The sequence below is a fragment of the Pocillopora damicornis genome, chromosome 8 (genome assembly GCF_964200805.1).
Source record: "Pocillopora damicornis chromosome 8, jaPocDami1.2, whole genome shotgun sequence".
NCBI classification, from domain to species: Eukaryota; Metazoa; Cnidaria; class Anthozoa; order Scleractinia; family Pocilloporidae; genus Pocillopora; species Pocillopora damicornis.
In genome coordinates this window covers 12,604,860-12,621,690 of record NC_142677.1, presented here as the reverse complement: position 1 = coordinate 12,621,690, position 16,831 = coordinate 12,604,860, and the positions used below count along the sequence as shown (strand labels likewise).

General features: G+C 37.9%; 2 protein-coding genes across 2 annotated transcripts; one reads left to right on the top strand and one right to left on the bottom strand.

The window, feature by feature from the left end:
* The first annotated feature begins 10 nt into the window (after positions 1 to 10).
* Positions 11 to 12,224, top strand: LOC113674907 (uncharacterized). The gene is made up of 12 exons (XM_027191403.2): positions 11 to 300; positions 3,089 to 3,673; positions 4,120 to 4,179; positions 4,985 to 5,141; positions 5,902 to 6,002; positions 6,361 to 6,408; positions 6,915 to 7,034; positions 7,245 to 7,303; positions 7,738 to 7,953; positions 8,712 to 8,824; positions 9,150 to 9,307; positions 9,964 to 12,224. Exons 1-12 carry the CDS (start codon positions 73 to 75, stop codon positions 10,138 to 10,140), a joined length of 2,022 nt encoding a protein of 673 aa, XP_027047204.2. The 5' UTR covers positions 11 to 72; the 3' UTR covers positions 10,141 to 12,224.
* Positions 12,225 to 12,780: 556 nt separating this feature from the next.
* LOC113674905 (matrilysin) lies at positions 12,781 to 15,180 on the bottom strand. The gene is made up of 3 exons (XM_089214015.1): positions 14,949 to 15,180; positions 13,942 to 14,321; positions 12,781 to 13,230 (listed from the first exon to the last, which is right to left on the bottom strand). The coding sequence occupies exons 1-3, from the start codon at positions 15,042 to 15,044 to the stop codon at positions 12,804 to 12,806; spliced, it is 903 nt and encodes a 300-aa protein (XP_089070141.1). The 5' UTR covers positions 15,045 to 15,180; the 3' UTR covers positions 12,781 to 12,803.
* Between the last annotated feature and the right edge of the window lie 1,651 nt (positions 15,181 to 16,831).

The window sequence follows — 16,831 nt, the reverse complement described above, 5'->3', positions numbered from 1 at the left end:
GGCTGCCTCTATGACTCGACATTGGTAAAGGAACGATTAAGTTTAAACTGATGAATAGATAGATGTCCTAAGATGGGCGAAGAATCGGTCGATATAAGCGTTATAGAATACTTCAAAACTGGAGAATCACTGGATAAGAAGAAGAAAAGGAAGATTCTTGACTTGTTCAAGTTTTTAGGGGGAGGAGAAAGCCCTACCGAAGCGGTGGAATTGACCGTCCGTCGAAATTGGAATCTTCGCGAAGCACAGCTGAAGGCCGTATATGAAATGGTAAAGCTTGTTGAAAATCCACCAAGCTTGGTAAGTTTTAAGAGGAAAATATTTCCAGATTTTATCTCACTAAGAAGTGATTTATATAATTTACTTTCTTTGCGATACTTGGCGATGGATTTCAGAGTTCCTGGAAATCTATGATTGTACGAAATTTAAATGTAATCCGATGGAAGGTGCGACCCTCATGAACAACACGAATGTAAACTAACTAAGGAACGTTTGATCTGTTAGCCTTACTATGCAGTGGTTTTTAAAGATTTATGTCGATTTTCTTCCTTTAGAGAGGGCGTGTTTTTATGAACGTAAGAAAACGCAAAACTCTTTTTTGTGCCGATCATCCACCAGTAATCTAGATTTAGCCAACGATACATTCATAAGCTTTCAATTGAAGATATTCGAACAGTAAAGAGAAAATGTTTTGCGTTCCTTTTGAGATGCAACCAAGACAAATACAGAATGTGGAAACTGAAATGGTGAACCATTGATGTAAGCATGTGTGGTCTCTTCATTTCGAAAGTTACGTACTCCAAATTGTTTAAATATACATGTATTTGCATGACGAATTACAAGAAATTGGTTTCAGTTTTACAGTGGCTGTGATATTGTTACTATGTATAATGTACCCATTCATTGGTATGATTACCTAACTGGAAGAAGAATTTTAAAAGAGTTCACCAAAGGTGACTTTTGTGTAGAATAGCCCTCACATCAAAGAGCTTGAATAATTATTGAAAGAAGACAAAACAACACAGAATCAGTCTGGTTGTCTGTTTGAACCTTGGAGGATGTAATGGGCATTTTCCATTAATTGAGATATCCTAATATCTGACAAGGCTTCAGTATTATAATAAGGTACATTTGTAATTAATTGAGCTCAAGGTTAAATGACGATATTGCTCCTTGCATGTCAAAAGGGAGTTCATACCTGAATAGTTCAACAATGAAATTTGAGCCGCAATTGCTATGTGGAACCATTTGCATCAAAAAGAAACCTTGACAAATAATGCTCTAAATTGGCGTGACTACTGTTCTGCCCGCAATAGAGAGGTCCATCTTATTCGTAATACCAAGCGCTCTTTTTACTGAGACTCAACAACCTTGAAAATCGTAAAAACCTTTGGTGCATTATTGTAGTCTTTCACCCTCCAAATGTTCCAAATTACCAAATCATTCAACCATTGATGACAAGAACTATCATGATTATTATGATATTGCCTACCTTTATAATGAGCACTTTGCCAATATCTTTTCCTTGAGGGCCTTCTATTACTTCCGTTAACACTCAGTTGAATGAAGTTGCTAGAACTGTATCTACCTGGGCTGAAAATAATCGTCATTCAACACTTCCAAAACTAAATCTGTGCTCCTTACGACTCTGTAGAAATGCAGTACTCTAACCAGCTCAGTGCTCAATGTCCAGATAGGTGGTAGATATATTGAGCAAGGGGACCATGCCAAGTTGCTTGGTGTAATGATAGATGTTAGCATGTCTTGGGAGCACCATATCAATACAATCTGCTGCATGGTTAGCAGTAGGCTTTCTCTTCTCTGTGGTATCAAATCTTATCTCAATTTTGGTTCTGCTTTAAGATTCTATAACTCTTGTGTTAACAACTACTTTATTTATTGTTCTGCTGTGTGGGAAAACTGCCTCCACCATCTCTTCTTATGACTCCTGTGTCTTTAGAAGCATGCTGGGTGTATAGTCCTTGATGCTGACTTCTCTTCAGCTTCTCTTTCTTTATTTCTGAAACTGAAGTGGATCCCCCTTTTTGATCTCATTAAATAAGGAAACTTTTTCTTCTTTTCAGCATTCTCCTTAATATGAATGCTCCTAATTGCCTCAGGAACAGATTTCAGTTTCTGTCTGATTTGCATGGACCTTTGGGCTGTTATATAAGAGCCTCTCTCTATGACTTAAAAGGTGCTATACCCACATGGTAACTCTGGGAAATGCACACTTGCCTATAGTACTACTAAACTCATCAATGAACTCAGTTCTGACCTAAAAGAGTTCTCTACTTCTTCCTCTCTGTTGACATTCAAATTTCTTCCCTCCTCTCTCAAATCTAAATTACGAAATCTATTTCTCTCACATCTATCCTCTTCTGAGCATTTAGAGGATCTACTGTGTTCAATTTGCTGCTATTGTATTCATTGTTAATGTTCTTCATAATGCCAACCACAACCCCTGTTGAGTATTTTGTACATATTTCTCTTTTATCAATTTATAATTATGTTACAATTACGTGTTTTTAAGTTTTTAGTCAATTTAGATTTTAGAATTTTATTGCATGTTTATAGTTTATTCTACTTTAGATATCATGTCTCTTGTATATATATTAAAATTTATTTTTGAGGGCTGTACGTTAGGAAACTGATAGGTTATCGCATCGCCCTTATTCATTCATCATTCATTATCCAAGGGGAATCTGGGGGCATTTAATTTTTAGCATTCTTGGCTTTGAAAGGAGTACCAATCATAATAATTTTTATTGACCACAAAATTTTTTTTTTTGAACAAAAAGTTTTTCCTTAGATACTGTAGGCAGAATTGCACTTTGAATACCTTCCCAGCCTCTTATCTATTTTGCAACTCTTTCAGAAAATTTTGAAGCTCACGGTTTGTAATATACTTATCAAATGATCATTAATGAACAGCTAATAGGAAAAGAAGAGCAATCGGTTAGATTTTATGGGTATCCATGACACTGCTCACAGGCTAAACAGACTGCAGTAGAATGCTGATAACTAGCTTTTATTGAAACCCCTGTTATTGATGTCTTACTTTTTTGTCTTTCCCTCCTTTTTTTAGAAAACTGGAAGTCCTGAGAAAAAACTGGTTCTTAGTGTCCTTATTAGCTCAAATCTTCTCAGCTTTGTGGTTAGACTTCTGTGGATACGTGTTCCTAATGAGTGCACAGAGAACAGTGAACCTTGGAATGCAGGATATTTTAATAGCCTGGTAGTCTTGAAACACATTTTGACTCTTCCTCAATATACTCAAACAAACCGATCACAAATTACAGAATTGAATACTGTAGAAGCTGTGTTGGACTTCTGTGATGCTGACCTTGATCTTTTAGCATGTTATCCAGCAGTATGTGCGTTAAAAACTTTGAGTTGTTTACACCGTGAAACTTGTGACAAAATCATCTCATTAAATGCACTCCCAAAGCTTGGAAACTTGATTTCAAAAGATAATTGTCAAAAAATGGTTGTCAAAGCCTATAGGCGAGGAGTACAGCCATATGAAAAACGTGTTTTACGTGATCGATATGATCAGTCTGAAGAAAACTTCAAAGATTTCACCGTTCCTTCCATTGCTGATAGAGAATTGAATGTTTTACGATCCTGGAGCTGGAAAATGCAGATGTCAGCTTCTATAGTAATTCTACAGGTAGGAGTACAGTATTAAAGTGGATAACTTTGTAATTACTATGAATTTTTAAAATCTTTGAAATTATGTTCTGTGCTGGTAGAGCTGGAAACCCTCAAATTTGGAAAAATATATCAGATAACCTACACCTGTATGATGGCAATGAAGTGTTGCACAACTGTGTGTAGTCTCAAAACTCAAATTTTGCCAAAGGTTGGCAAACATTTTTTGTTTTCACTGAACACAGGTATCCAAATAATACTCATAGAGGTTCTTGAGCGCTCTGGCACCAATAGCATCTGGCTTTTTATACATATCTTCAAAGGATCTAAAGGTTGATGCAAATTTTGAGCAAAGTGGTGTTAATTTACTTCATGATGCTAAAAGCAAGTGAGCTGGTGAATGTTGCAAACTGTAAATTATGTGTATACCAAAATTTATTTTGGATTTATTAATTTTCTTTCAAGGTTGCAGAACAGAGTGATAAATACAGAAAACTTGTTTATAAAGATAAAACAATATTAAAGGTAAGTTGCATTAAGTGAAATACCTACTAGGAGACTAGAACTTTAAATTGTTTTTGGTGCCTTGAGTATTATGTGTGTACTGTAGAATTCATGTGTTAAATTTCTGCTATAGCTGTACTGGTACATAATGTACATTTAGGTGTACATAAATGGAAGTGTTCAAGCTGCATGCAGAAGTATGGGTGGTCAGAAAGTTAAAAAGGTTAAAGAACTTTTTGAAGTTGATGGCTAAATCATCTCAGTAGCAGAAGATACATTAGACATCTTCAGTAGCAGTAGAAACAGCAGACACAGTAGAGACTTCAGTAGCAGAAGACACAGTAAATATCTCAGTAGATTTAGTAACAGTAGACATAGTAGAGACTTCAGTAACAGAAGACACAGGAAATATCTCAGAAGCAGGAGACACAATAAACACCTCAGAAGTAGAAGACAGTCAACAGACATCTCAGTAGCAGAAGAGAGCCAATAGAAATCTCAGTAGCAGAAGACACTGTACACATCTCAGTAGCAGGAGACATGGTAGACACCTCAGCAGCAGAAGACACGGTAGACATCTCAGTGGCATAAGACACAGTTAAAGAATAAGAAAGTACCCTTAGAATGTACAGTTGTACCCCACATCTGAATGAAAAAATGTAGAGGGCCAGGCAGATAAATTTTTATATTATCCAAAGAGTTGGCACTCTGACCTGCGGTGTCCAATGAACACTCTGCCTTAGGTAGATGCTACACATGTTGTCTAAATGGAGTGGTTTGCCAACTTCAGGCACAGGTGAAATTTGTGGATATTTTTGTCTTTTAGGCCTTATTAAAACGGTTTAAAACTCCTGCAATAACTGCAAATGACTGCAACATGAGTGCAATGAGCATGAAGGTTGTTGGCATGTTGGGCCTGAGTGAGGAGTTATGTTGGCAGTTGATGGATGTGAATGGTATCATTAGATACCTGGAAGATGGAAGTATGTCAAATAAATATTGTTTTTCTTTCTAAACGTGAATGAGAATAGTCATAAATTTTTAATCATTGGCATTCAGAGATAAAATTTGCATTCAAATGGTAGCCATACATTCTAATTATATTAGAGACAGGGAAACATGTAAACTTTCATCCTCCACTCCTTTTGAAGTAGATCACAATTTGATATTGCACGTGAATGGGTCATCAGTTTATAAATGCAGGGTAAAACCCCTAATTGACATAGCCAGAATAAACTCTTTCAGAAGGTGGGAAATCTTGTCCTGTTTCAACAAATTGTCTGGGGAATTTGATGATGGTACTGGGGGAGGGGGGGGGGGGGAAGAACCTGCAAGGCTAGTGGCATTACTTGCAGAAGGAGCACTAGCACTTTCAGATGTATAATTCCCTAAATTTGGAAATGGCAATTATGGGGAGGTAGGCTTATAATATTAGTACTTAAAAGGATCGTCAGAGATTTTGTTTGCATTAAATATGATTCTCAGATCATATAATTAAGTCTTAATGAGAATAATAAATTGTTGTGTTGTTATGTATGAGTCCAATCCATTGCCAGTTGCTGTCTCTACCCAGCAATTTAAAGACCCTCCTATATGATTGTTATTAGTTTTTCTTTAAAGAAATATGACTGTGAATTATGTAATCCTTGGTCTTGAGATTGTTTTAATGTGTACATCATCATCATGATAAAGAAGGATTCCTCAAGTGATAAAATGTGTTTTCTTCCCTCTAAATTTCTGTAGTCCTTTTGCCTGACAATGGACCACTAAATTCATATTTGGAGACAATACTGCAGCTGTCCACACACAGTGGTCGCTGTAGAAACAGATTACTGGAGAGTGAGGTAAATGCAAAGCTGAACCTACATGTTGCAACTGCTTGTAGTGAAATGTTCAGTTCTTTTTATGTTCGACTTTGTGAAACCATTGTGAATTACTGACTAGCAATGTTCATTCTTCGTCCTCAAATACAAACCAAAAGTATGAGAAACCAATTAAAAGGTCTTACCTTTTTATAAACAGGGTGATGAAGATCAAATCTTATTGTGGTAGATGTAATGCTCAGCTAATCTTTTTCTTTCAGTGGAGAATGTACTTTTCAGTAACTGTAGAAACTGTGCTCCATTTTCTCAATCTGTACTCTACAGAATTTTTGTAGATGTTGTTTCAATTGTGTTAATACATTTTGTAACACCACTGCAGGAAATTCTCCATGCACTTGCAAGATACATGTTCTCTTTCCACAAGGAGGTAAGTACATGTACCATTCTTTTTTTTCTAGGTTTCTTTACTCCTGTTCAAATTGAATAGTCAATGCTTTCTGGACATACACTTTTATACCACATGCTCTGGCATTTTCTTTTCTTTCAAGAACCTCCATTCAGATTCTATTTTTTTGTAACTTTGTGTTCTCTCATCAGCCAGCACCAGTTGTTTCAGAGTGCATTCTCTTATCTCTGGCTTTAACTTTGAGATTTGATCGATTTATAACTTTTTCCAACCATACCAATACCTTCTAGTGAAGTGATGAGAATTACATTTAGCGAATATATCAGATAAAAAAGTGTTATCTTGATTTAATACCAAATTATGTCCTTATCTTTGAGGTAATGCATGGCAGCTCGAAAAGGAGAATTCCATTTTAAAGGGTTGTGAGGGAGCTTTCACTGTTCTTCATTTTGAGTCCAAAACAATTCAAACATGAGTGAATCAAACGGGGTTTGCATAGTATTTCCATAATCTCTCATGTGCTGCAGATTGAAGGCCCAGCCCTACGTACCATCGCAAACCTGGCAGAGTCTGAAGACCTGGCTAAGAACTTAATAAAGTGTGGTGTAACTCCAAAAAGTATGGCCATAGTCATCACTTACCATCAGGTATCAGCACTGGAATTTGCATTATTTATCAAATCTCAGACGAGTTGTCAAAGATGATCGATTATCAGCAGCCAAATATGAAGACTTTGTATGAGTCTTGCATATAAATGGACATTGGTAAAATGTAACATTTACCTATGCTGTCTTAATTAGACTACACATGTGAGCGTCAGTTTATCCATTGATTATGGTTTTTTTTTATTCTTAAAGCATTCTTCTCGCCAAATTGCTGAAAAGATAGAAAAAATCCTGCAGCGTACCTGTGAAAAGTAAGTCAAGATTTAGATTACAGCAGTCTTCCTCTGCTCACAGGTGTTGCACTTAGTAAACCCTATAGGTGATCAGATTGCTTTCAGGGAACAATGAACTCATCATAACAGGCCTTTTCGTTACTGCTCGCATTTTTGGACATATCTCTTATTCTTTAGCCAAACACTTCACTCTTGCAGTGCCCTTCACCTCTAAGGAGTATCAATGGGTATTAAAAACCCCTCTGGGAAACCTGACAAAATCTTGGGCGGTTACCTGCGATGGACTGGCTTTCCTTGTTGGGGGAATGCTATTACTCGCCGTCGCTTAGTGATACAGAAATGGGCGATCACAACAGGGAGATGTGTGTTACTCGGTTCTAAGATACAACCTCGTGATAGAGAGGTAAATTTGTTTGGAATTAACATTTTCCCACTTGGAAATCTCTTTATAGAGAATGGAAAGAAGAGGAGGTAGCATTTGGTAGCAAACAGCGTATTGAATTCTTCTCACGTCTGGACGAAGATCAGGCGCAAAGTCTAAAGGATCAAGGCAACAAAAAGTTTAAACAGGGCTTGTTTGACGAAGCAGTGAAACTTTACACTGAAGCATTGAACTGTGTTCCTTACTGCTTAGAAGTGAACAATGCTAGAAAAGATGGATCACGTTGGTAAAGAAAAAATTATTTGTTTTCCAACGCGTGGAGAAACTAATAGTTTTCGTTTATGGAGTCGTGAGATTCATGTTAAGGTCTGCCCTCGACGGCAATGGTCTTTACGTTGTGTTCCTAAACGCAGTTTTTAAACTCAGGATAGTCCGCCTCTCAACTCAAGTAGTTTGCATGAAAGCAGCTCCTGGCGAACTTAATGAAATGTAGTTTTTACTTTAAGTTCAACCCTTAAACTTCAATGCGTTACCAAGACAGAATTTCTCCTTACATTAATAATTCTATGTCGAGCAGACTAGTGATAAGAATGAATAGCAGTATCAATTAGGGGATTATTAGTTGATCCAATACCAAATTCTCCTAACGAACATCATAAGAATTGTATGGCAAACTTTTAGGAGAATCCCGATTTTATACGGGGTGTGTTGGGGAGGGGGAAGCATGAAGAAAGAGTTCGTCAGGCTGTCAGATAGTGTAATCTCATCGTCAGGACGAGAGAACTAAAGCAAAAGTCATAATTTGCGTCAAGAGACCCAATTAATGCCAATGATCACCTCTGCTTAAGTGAACGAATAACATGTGTAAGTAATTGAGAAAGTCCCTTTTGGGACCATGGGATAAACTGGTGCTCCTGAGTTGAAGCTATTTTACTAATTGATTCTTAATCTGTCATCGACTTTCATACCTGGCCGAAAACTGACGAGCTAGAGAGTGGCATGCGAAATCTTCAGTCGTTTTTTATCTTTTTTTTTTCCTTCCAGGTGGGTTTTACCAGCCGTGTTGTACAGTAACCGTGCGCAATGCCACTTGAATAACTCTGACTGGGAGAGTGCCTTGAAGGACTGTAACGAAGCAATGGCAAGGTGCCTTGAAGGTGCATAGCAAATAACTAATGTTGGCTCGTTCGTTTGTTTTCTTGACATTTTGCGTTTCTTTCTTGTCCTTTTTTCCGTTTTTTCTCAGTTTCCGTTCATATTTCTGCTTGCTCTTTACTATAGTCCTTTACAAGGTGAAAGTGTAGAAGATCTGCTCCATTTAATAATAGACATCAGCCTGTGAAGTCTTTAACTACTGAATATTGACAAATTTAACACAAGCTCGTGTGTCCCAGGTCGGTGAATAATTACGACAGTAAATTATCGTCGACTAGAAGCATTAATTCAACTGATATTTAAGTTTCTCTAAACTTTTATTTTCAGACAACGATGAGTCCGAAAAAATACTTCTAAAAACTATGTTCCGTCGCTCTAGAGCATGGATGGAGTTAGGCTATCTCTTCAGAGCACTGAATGATATTTCTCACTGTCTGAGAAACCAGACGCCCGGTGAAAGTAATTTCCAGTCATATTACTGGGAGGTGAGAATGAAAAACATGCATTATTATCTTTACGAAAGATATCAATGTCTTGGCAGTTGAGCGGGGATTGTGCAGTGGTAGCCAGAAGACAGGGGTAAATTTTAGCGTTTTTCCGGCCAGCGGAGGTAGTTGTTAGTGCGACGCCAGTGCGAGGTGTGCGCGAGGGAAGAAGAGGAACAAAATACACCCCTCTCCCTAGCGCTCCTCCTGCTCGCCCAATTAAGCTAAAGATGGCGCGTGTTTCACAGGGTAGTGCTGTGATGAAAGAGGTCAAATCACGTGTTGAAGCCGCGCAAAGACTAGTTCCTCCTTGATAATGAGGGGTGGAGACACAGTTAGGGTAGTTGTAAGAAATTGTTAACCCTTTACTCCGTAATATCAGTATGCATATTCTCCATTCTGTTCTCCATATATTCCCCTAGGCACTGATAAGGAGAATTTGTTTAACAATAAAGAGCTTCTTTTCCATTGATCACGCGACCTTAGTGTATGATTCAGGGGTGACATTGTCGGGAGAAATTAGATGCTGGTTACTCGAAGGAGCCCAAGGGTTAATAAAAAAAGGGAACACATTGTGATTCTTGTGGTTTTTCCGTTATTTCTTCCTCTCCTTGATCGGTGAAATGGCAACGCTAATGTTTGTTCATATGTTCCAGATTATGGTCAAGTACCGCAGTTCATGTGGCATAGAACCTATCCGTCGCTGTGGTAACTGTGTTGGTGGAGAAGGGGACAAGTTGAAAAGATGTGGAAATTGTGACGAGGTCTACTGCAGCCGCGAGTGCCAAGTGTTTGCTTGGGAACTGGGTCATAAGACCTATTGCAAAAAGTGAGAAAAACAGAAAAAGAGACAGTAAGATTTCCGGTATACAATTGAAATAGTAATACCTTGAAACAACTATCGTTGTTAACCACCGAAAATTGTTGTTTGCGGCCGGATATAAGTTTTTTTCGTGTTTAAAAAACTCAAAAAAGATATGTTTAAGTTTTAAGATAAGGGAAAAGCAAAACATTGAAAAAATCTCACAGGACCAAGGAATCTACACTATCGCTGCTTGCTTTTACCGGTGAACTAAAAGAAGGTTACTTCTTTTTAATCGAGAAAACAAGAACTCCTGAGGTAAATTTCATGCGCATGTTAGAAGCGCCTATGATGCGGCTTTTGATAGTGGGGAGTAGATATGGCAACTAAATGTCGGCCACTGTGGCCTTTACAAGGCGTATTGATAGTAAACGGACGCAAAAATAGCATGGGGCGAAGGAGGGAGGTAAGTTTTTATTGGGTCGCGGAAGGAATGCTTCTTTGTCGCGGTGTTTGTCGCTTTGTTAGTCGCGGTGACCAACAGTCTAGATGGTGGGAACATCTTTTTGCATGGTACTACCTGGAAACGTTATCTTAATTAGCGACTATGACTTTTCATTTTCATTTTGTTCGTTGCTTAATTTGTTTGCTGTAATTTTAATTTAGTTATCGAGTATCCAAAGTCATTGATACGATCATTAGTCAATAGGATTTATATAATAAGCTACATTTCGATTGCTTTTTACTTATGATATTAGAGTACGGACGCATAGATGACGTCACCATCGACACATTTCGCTTCTATACTATACAAGTGAAATAGATTCCAGGTTGCCGTGTTTCTGTTCAGTCATAGATCACTAAAGACGTTAACCCTTTAACCCCTAAGAGTGACCAGCATCTAATTTCTCCCAACAATATCGCCCTTGAAACAAACAGTGAGGTCATGAGAATAGAGGAAATGATCACCAACTAAAGCGGCTATTGATTATTAAACAAAATTCTCTTTGTCAACACCTCTGTAAATGTTTAATGAATAGTATGGAGAATATTGATACTGATGTTAGGGGGTAAAGGGTTAACATGTTGTGAAACATCAGTGATATATTCAGCTTCATGTTACTTTGTTTTTTTTCCTACCGCATTTTGACGTCATCCGTGATCTGTTACTGAAAGACGGCACGGAAACATGGTATCTGTTTTGTTACTGTTGAGAGTACTGCCAGCAAATGAACGGGACGTTGCTTTAAAATGTGGTCGATTCATTTAGCAGTTCAGCATTTGGATATTGGGCGTCGTCTGTCCATATTTCCTGATAATTTCAGTTTTTTTTTTTTACGTTTGTGTTTGTAAATATATATAGCCATGGATAGGTAACTAAAAACGTCATCTCCTAAAGCCTATTTGATTGCCGAAGACTGGGCCTCCCCTCAGGGATGCATTCAATAACTTTGCTTTACCACAAAAGTGAGCTTTTAGTGGAACAATTGTTCCTAGGAGCCACTCGGCCGTAGGCTTTACGTTTGATTGAATTGTGTTACCTTAGTGTAGACGTTGGCATCGTTGTTAACAGGCAAGGCTTAGTGTTCTATGATACATTGTGGCTCAACTGAAACACGTCAGTTCGTGTACCGAAGTGGTTCGCCCTTTTAACCCAAAGAGTGACCAGCATCTTATTTCTCCTAACAGTCGTACTGCTAAATCATTCATTAACCTTTAACTCCCATGAGTGACCAGGACAGAATTTCTCCTTACAATAACAATACAATATCAAGCAGACAAGTGACGAAAATAAAGACAAATATCAATTTGCCTTTATATAAGTTGATCCAATACCAAATTCTGAAAACTAACATCACAAGAACAGAATGGCTGATAGTAAGGAGACTTGCTAGAGAGATCTTGGGAGTTAATGGTCAATGATCGCCAACCTAAGAAGCTCAGACTGTTGAACGAACTCCTATTGTTAGTACTAAACGAAACGTACATAGAAGTGTTGGAGAATATGAATACTGATGCTGGGGTGTAAAGGGTCTTAAAAAGCTTCGTTTAACAACATGATTAAAGGTGTAAAACTTAGAATGCGGAGAGAATAAATTGATTTCAAAAAACGAAGACAGTCTTTCAAAACGACTTTGACCCATTGTATCCGACTGACTGTAGATTTCGTAGCAAAAGAAAACAGCTTTATAGAATTAGGCTTTTTGCATAGCACAGATCGTCAAGTTCCCTGATATATTGACTTTTCTCACTTCTTTTATGAAGTTGGACGTGACAACATTAGAGTTGTTTTCAACTGAGCGTCTTAAACCAAAACAAAAGTAATCTGAGCGACCAGTCAGAGCAAAGGTTACATCATCATTGACCAAAGAGGACTCGAAAAGAAAAACAAGCGCGGTGCTTAAAGCGCAGGAAAGCGCTGATGAACAAACCGTTTTTGGTTGAGAGGATGGCGCAAGGTTTCTGGACCAATCAAAGGGCGAAGTGAAGTAAAACCAAAGCAATCTAGGATTACTTCGACAAGCAAGGAAAACAAGCAAGGTGCTTGAAGCGCGGAAAAGCGCTGATGGGCAAATCGTTTTTCTTTTGCATGTGATTGATTAAGAGGATGGCGCGGTTTCTGGACCAATCACAGGGAGATGTGAAGTCAAACCAAAGCAATGCAAGATTACTTTCGAAGCTTTAAAACTTGCCCTAAGATCCACTGAAGTAGGTATCTAAGTTATCGATTACAGAGTTCAGTCTTGCTAAAAGAAGCGAGAAAACTTCCCAATCAACTTCCTTTTTAAGAGTTTTCCACATACCATAGAGCGACCTTATCCCATCAATGTCGTCCTGATGCAGCTTGGGTGTACCTCGGCTTGCAGTCGGCCACATCACTGTGCCCTTCACGTCAGAGTGTCTAAGTCCTAAGGCGTGGCCAATCTCGTGCACAGCAACATAAAGTAGGCTCTGTGATCCATTCCACCATGAACCAGTCGCGGTGAAGTATTCATCATCGTCAAAATGAAGTCGACCATCTTGTGGATAAAAAGCATGAGCCAGAACCTTGCCTTTACCATCAAAGTCGGAATAACACTGCCTTTCGCCTGGGACACCAGAGTGCTTTCTTTTACCAAAACTGAAAATGAATTACCAGTCAGTAGCTTGTAAAAAAAGGAATTTTGTTTGATATGCCAACACCGATAATTTAACGGAGTGTAATTTTCTTTTCAAATGTCATCGAAATTTCAGTCACAACAACGCGTAAAATTTGGCGAAATTAATTTGCATCATTTATGCAGCACAGCATTTTGTGTATTTTGTAGCCTGTTTCAGAAAACTAAAATCACCAGGCAGAATAGCAACGACAATCCATGTTTGAAGGTCAGCAACTGACCAAACAAGCAAAAATAAACCGCCATAAAGAAAACATTTGCTCATGGAAATTTATTGGAACTTGGAACTTTATTGGAACATGGAAATAATTGGAACCAAGTTTAAAGGTCAGCAACTGACCAAACAAGCAAAAACAAACCGCCATAAAGAAAACAGTTGCTCATGGAAACAACCAATCGAAGCTCAAGAGAAGAAAATGACAAAAAAAAAAAAAAATCGAAAGACAGGCGAAGAAATGAACAAGCTGTCTGACTAAACTGACCGACTGACTGACTGAATAAATGATCGATTGATCGATCGACTCGGTGAAAAAATGGATTGTGAAAGAAAGGAAGGAAAGGAAAATGAAGGAAAGGGAGGAAGAGAGATTGAATGAATAACAGTAAGAATATAAATGGATGGATGAAAAACTGCTCGGACGATTTAATGCGAAGTTAAATTGATGACAGTAAACCTGATTCTGAAGTCTGCATTCGAAACTGAAAGAGTTCTTGTAAACCTCAGCTTAGATGCCACGGCGCTCCACATTTGAAATGCCCGAGCCATAACTCTAGCCTGATCCGCTTCTGACATGTCTTCGCCAAAAGACAAGTAGTACTTGAGATCTGTTTTACGCCACTTTCCCCATGTACTGAATCGTTTAATGCGCAAACGCCCGCCATTTTCATCAACATCTGGGACCCCGCATCGTGGTTTCTTCATTTGGTATAAAGTTTCTTCATCTAATTCGCCAGTCAAAGGCAGACCAAAGAATTTCTGGAAGTTCTTTAGCGCGGTTTTTACGTCATGGTTGCCTGATCTGCTTGGTGAGAGGTAGTGATAGTCTGATAGGTACTTCAGAAAGTCGGAGCACATCAACAAACAACGTCGATATTACTCTTCAGGATTTCAAAGGCATAGTCAGAATTTTCTATGTACAAGTGACATTACACTTCGTAATACTCTTCTAATTGAGTGACACATTACATTCAGGGATAAAAGGGAAGGGAAACTAAAAGGAATTTGAAAGTTTTTTAGGTATGAAGGACCTATCTACTTTTTTTTTTTTGCGATGTTGGTTTCTCAAAGCATACGCCGTTTATTCTGTCTGCGGTGAGCTTTTATCTTTGGCCTTTTATCCAGTGGCAGCACGCTATATCCATTTACAAAACTATATCAAGAAAATCCCTTCAACAATTGAAAAAGAAATTTACTTAATAAACATTAACAGTCACGGGAAGTTGAATTTCAATTCAGCAAATACCCGCCTAAGTTAGAAAACTGGTTGATAGGAAAAGAACGGAGGAATAACAATTATGAAGCTTCTTTTAATAGTGAGTCGTTTTTGGCATAACCTCATGTCTTAAGAATACAGCACTTGGATTTTCATGAAACAATGCAAAGCACAAATCGGGTAAAGTCGGCTTCAGTGGGGTTTAGTAAAGTCTTTGCATTGTGTTTATGGAGTCCTTCTAGTTTTACCATTGCAAATTCACCATCAGTTGATTCCTCCTCACAAGAGGCGCCATGAATGATGACTGAGGTCACAAATAATACAAGATGAAACCACATGATCATCAGTAACTTTCACTCTGTTTGAGGAAAGTGATAGAATGCAGTACGTTATAACTTTGCGTAAAGGAAACCTCCTGATTTCAGCTTTCAGGTGCTGTAACTCAGCTTTTTTGCAAAATAAATAAGCAGTCCCATTGGTTATGAAAAAAAGAAAAAAAAATCACAGCACTATTCTTTTTATTGATTAATTCGACCAGCGGATCAAACGAGGTGTATTTTTACTTCAGTTCCTTTTTGAAGCATTGTTCATTTTTGCAATCAGGCAAAACTGGCACATGTTTATTCAGCATTGGATAATGGATCTAAAGAAATAAGGCGAACAACTGAGTAAAATGGGCGGCTTATCAAAAACGTCTAGTATATAAAAGGAATTATTTGATTTGTGGTATTCACCTGAGATTCTATAGTCGTGGATCTCCCGTTTGTGAAAACTAAAAGGAAACAACTATTATCAAATTATGTAGTCTCATTCATTGAAATATATGATCTTGGTCTGTGAAAAGATGTATAAGTCGAAAGAGGCATATCTTAATTCGTCCCCTATCGATTGTTATTTTTTTTTTTTTACTATTTAAAAGCCGGACCCAATATCAACACAACCAACAAAGCATTTACATTTCTTTTCTCTCTTTTAAGCCTCGTTCTGTACCAATTTTTTTCAAAAATAAAAAATGTTGATTATCATGGTTTTCATTCCACAATAGATTCTTTCCTTTTCCTTTCTTTGTAATTTTATTAAATCCATTTAAGCGGTCGCTTGGCAAATTCATGTGATTTAAATTTAATTTGATCCATTGATTTATTGATTGATCCATAGTTCGATCAGTTTTCGAACTCTCTTCACCACCACAACATCCATACAGCAAGCTGATGATAAAAGCGAGTATACCCAGGTACACGTCTTCCATTACACGACAGCAGTAGTCCGAGGGGCAATGTCCTAAATAAACTAACAAGGTTGTTTACAGCAATTGTTCTGGTGTACATTTTCACAATATTAATATCTGTTAATTGAATAAAGAGGGCAAGTTTTTAAAGAAACTGTGGTGGTGCTGCGTCGTGGGAGCGGAGGGGGTGTATTATTACAACTTAGCTGAGGATGTAAATCGGCCCCCGTAAAGAGTGTCTAGAGCTGACGTCTCGAGCGTCAGCCCTTTATGAGAGGGCATTTTCGGTTACGCGGTTTTGGTTTTTTTCATAGATCAGTTTTTCGGTTTTGGTGTTCATTCCGGTTTGCAGATTCCGTTTTCTTAGCATTTGCTTTCGGTTTTCTTAAAAAACACGAATTGGTCTTTGGATTTGGTTTTCGACTTTTCCTACTTGAGTTCCGATTTCTCTTTGATCTGAGCGGCAATTATGCACCTCTTCTAATCTCGAATAGCCGTCAAACCTCTGTATGCTCCACTTGTCACTGTTTTGATAACTGGGATGTAAAAAATTATCGATTTTGATGGTTTTGCATGCAGTTTTCGGTTTTGATCGATTTTTCGCGGTTTTGCGGTCTATAATAGACTCCAATGCCCTCTTCCTTTGTCATTAGGTCTGGCGGAGTGCAAATTCTCAAAACGTCAGATTTGTTAATTGAATTTTGATATCTTCATGTTGTTATTCAAAGTACCGTTTGTGATTGTAAAAAAAGAATTCAGATTCGTTACAATCACATGCCTAATCACCAATGTGTGCTCGTGCTCTATTGCTCATTGGACAATCAAAATGCGCCGCGAGAATGATGTAGGAGACAAGAAAACGTTTTGGTTTCATCAATAGTACGACCGACAAATGAAACTATA